The 3,977-nt window shown below is 47.2% G+C and overlaps 1 protein-coding gene across 1 annotated transcript; it reads left to right on the forward strand.

Annotated features, from left to right (window-relative positions):
- Positions 1-2,179: 2,179 nt before the first annotated feature.
- Positions 2,180-2,410, forward strand: LOC308298862 (zinc finger protein 706-like; the record flags this gene model as incomplete). The annotated part of the gene is made up of 1 exon (XM_080742553.1): positions 2,180-2,410. The coding sequence occupies one exon, from the start codon at positions 2,180-2,182 to the stop codon at positions 2,408-2,410; it is 231 nt and encodes a 76-aa protein (XP_080598679.1).
- Between the last annotated feature and the right edge of the window lie 1,567 nt (positions 2,411-3,977).

The following is a 3,977-nucleotide window of genomic DNA, read 5'->3' on the forward strand; positions in this document are numbered from 1 at the left end:
GTTATGTGTCATATCTGCCATGTGCAACTTCAAAGCCTACAAGCCAAACAGAAATATAATTGTCAGCGACAAAAAACAATTAAATCGTTAATCGCAATTATCTGAGTGACAATTAATCGTCATGTAAAATGTCATAATCGTGACAGCCCCACTCAGGACACGACAACGTACATCTGTCGGGACATTTTGAGACGCAGTTCTTCTCGTCGGCCCCATCGGGACAGTCCTTCTTCTTGTCGCACAGTCTGCTAGAGGAGATGCACACAGACGACCCCGGACACAGGAATGAAGGATAGATGCAGCTTGGCTTGGCGGTGGTCGTAGTGACCTCATCTGGCGGTTGGGATTGACTGGACGGTCTGAGGTTTAGTGCAGGGCTGCTCTTAGTGGTGGTCACCGGAGGGTCTGAAACAGAGCAGTTACCGGTTGGAATGTTCAATCAAGTAGTTTAAAGTGTTAGTTCAGCTATTTTTGACATAAAGCTGTGTGAAATACTTGCCATTAAAATAGCGGTTACAAATGTATTAATTCATTACCAGAGTCCCGTGGACAGAGTTCTGGTCAGTTTTAGATGAATATAAAGTAGTTCCGGTGATTTGGCAGGGGCTCATGGCCCAATCATTAAAGATAGATGAATCCACAAAACTAGCGTCATTTGTATTGTTGACCTATTTCTACCAAATAGACCAACTTTCGTTCAACTTTGACCCCTCTGTCACATGGTACTATTTTTTGTGTCCAGTATCACTACGCCGCTGCAACGTATTTCCCCAAAACAAGGTGCTTTGCAGTCAGCTGATCAGAACGAAACCTCGCTCTATATGGTAGAAATAGGCCAACAATACAAATGACGCTAGTTTTGTGGATTAATCTATTTTCAATGATTGGGCCACGCCAAATGGCCCCCACCCCATTGGAACTACTTAATATTCATCTAAAACTGACCAGAACTCTGACCACGGGACTGGCCTTAAAACTGTTTTGTTGCAAGGAGTTGCATTAGTGTGGTCTGGCCTTTAAATAACACTATTGGTGTTCAGCAGCAGGATTCACAAGCGTAACCATGATGTATATCAGACCAGTTAGCCATATATGAACACCCCTGGTACACTTATTATGGAGATCCATGTACTGTATATGGAGATATGCTATGAGAGCCCAAACATGCTTACTCAGTTATGGAGATATGCTATGAGAGCCCAAACATGCTTACTCAGTTATGGAGATATGCTATGAGAGCCCAAACATGCTTACTCAGTTATTCATTATGTGAAAGTCCTATGACGTCTATGACATCTGACATCATACCCTTTTATGCCCATTCATGGAAATCCCTGTCTGTAGAACCAGCCACACAGTTATGGGCTGTCTTGGCCATCTGTCTTATAGATATAATCCATATATGGATTCTGTTAGTGTGGTATGTGGCCAATATGGCCTCCATATATGGGCATTCCCATATGAAGTCCTGTTAGATATGGGCTTAACACCCAAGGGGCCAAACTCGTTCAGTAACGAGACAAGGCCACTGGAGGTCGCTGTGCCAAAACTCAGTTGTCTCGTCTCTCAACGAGACAAAGGGTTAACTTTGTTATATGCAGCTGCATCCGTCCTGTGTACCCTGTGAGAGACGCTGGTGCATATGTCATAACATGACGCGCACAGAAGCGAAATGGTGCATCTAGGCTGCATTGACATCCTATTCTATGCTGAAACATAAAAACAGCTTTATCTCTGAATAAGGTGCAAAGAACGCCAGGGAAGCAGAGATCTGCTTGTTTTCACGGCAACACTAACGCGATGGTCGGCCACGGTTTGGATTTTAGTTTTGCGAGCGTTTGTAAACAAATGGATTATCTTCCTCAATCGTCAGTGGACACTCACGTGCACACGCATAATGCTTCCGAGGCTCTTCAAAATAAAGCGTAAGTGAATGACGGCACCAGCAACAGCTAGAAATGTTAGAAACCTTGGCTTCCATTGTGTTAATATTGATGACATCAGAGAACTCCATATATGGGCATGAAATGGATTCCGTTAGTGTGACATCACAGTGAAGCCAGAGCGTGACGTCAGAGCGGCAAACCCATTCAGTTAAGAGTGGTTCCCCTGGACACTTTGTGCGAGATCTTCAAGCGAACAACAAGCTCTGCTAGATTTACAAGTTGTATCAGCCAGGATGGCACGAGGGCACCAGAAGATTCAGTCACAACAGAAGAATGCCAAGAAGGCAGCGGAGGCCAAGAAGGCCAAGGGCAATGACCAGAAGACCTCAGCCAAGGCAGCGTTAGTGTTTACCTGTCTGGTCTGTAGGTCCCAGATGCCCGACCCCAAAACCTTCAAGCAACATTTTGAGAACAAACACCCAAAGTCTCCTCTACCCCCGGAGCTGGAGGGAGTGGAGGCATAAAATGTCTGCAATTGTAAATGAGGTGATGCGTACCTCCCCACCCGGGCTTTGAACCCGGGCCTCCCACGTGGAAGTCCCAATATCTTAACCATCACTCCAAAGGGATATCTTTATGGAACGAGGGAGATACTAGAGCTTTTGAGGCTTGAGGCTGGGGCTGCGACTCTATCCGCCACACTCACCCCCCTTTAGACCTCCTCCTACAGGGAAGCCCGATCCGGGTCACGGCACCATTGTAACGGAGGTGATGCGTACCTCCCCACTCGGGCTTTAAACCCAGGCCTCCCGCATGAAAGTCCAATATCTTACTTAACCATCACTCCAATATCCCCAAAACCTCCACCAGCTGTCAGTCAGTCAGTCAGTCACACGTCACACTTTTGCCCTTCTCGTATCTCCGCCACGGTTGACCCCATCCATGCCAAATTGTGCACAGACACTCCATGCCTGCCAAACCACAGCCTCCAGGGACCCCCAGGGACCCCCTGGCGCCGCCGCCAAAAAGTGCAAAAATTACCAAATGACCACCCCAACGGGGCTGCTCTCAAGGAATTCCCGGGGACGACCGCAAAAGTGGTCCCCCGCCACTGCAGTGCACATAAAATGCCGTAACGCGGCCTAGGAGCGACCGGGAGAGCCGGGGCCGGTACCCACTCGTCCACCTCGCCGAGACAGCCGTGCGTCGAGCGCCACCTAGCGGCGGACCCCCGCCACTGCAGCCTGCTAAAAAGGCTGTAACTCGGCCCCCCAGCGTATACATGTGACCTGAAGGTCACTGATTAGGGAGTCTTACTGGTATAGGCATAATTTTCCAAACATAGATCTACAAGCTCATAATGCACTGTTTCAGATCTGCATCTTGCAGATCTGCTATTTTTGCCACGCGACACCGCCGTATGATCAAGTATGCAATAGGGCTTGAGTGGTTTAAAAGAGGCCCGGCTGCCTTTTCACCACACTGCTTCCACCCATCCAGTCTATTATTCTAGTGAGTATGTAGGGAATGTGCCGAGACAGAGGGTCCTTGTTTGTTTTCAGGGCGACCAGAGAGCCATACGGTTCTTGAACAATGCAGGTTTCTCAGGTACACTTTGTCAAATGTACAGAATGATTTGTGCCATGTAATGTTGTGAGGGTTTGACCCTCTGAATGCACCCCTGCAGCCAACATGCCGTTCCCTCGCAATGTCTGCTAATCTTTGGCAACCTCGGTTCGAAGTGAAGCGGTGAATTAGAGTAGTTCCAGATCCATGTTTTCTTTATTCTATGTGTTCTAGATCTATGGAATCTGTGTTCACACTTTCTCTATATCTTTAGATTCTATGTGTTCTGAATGAATGAATGAGCTCTACAGTTGCAGAGATACAAAGATACACTAGGAGTGGTTCGTCATCAATGCTGGATGTTATATATTACAAATGTCACAGCTGGTCACATGAAACCTGATGATTTGTAAACCCTCACTGTGTAATGGAGAGACTGATGCATAAACATGTTATTTTAATGTTCTTTGTGTAGCCTGCGGCAGGTCGCTGGTTCGATTCCCGAGCCAGACCCAGGTTTGCTGC

This window comes from Nannobrachium achirus, assembly GCF_963921795.1.
Source record: "Nannobrachium achirus genome assembly, chromosome: 15".
Lineage (NCBI taxonomy): Eukaryota > Metazoa > Chordata > Actinopteri > Myctophiformes > Myctophidae > Nannobrachium > Nannobrachium achirus.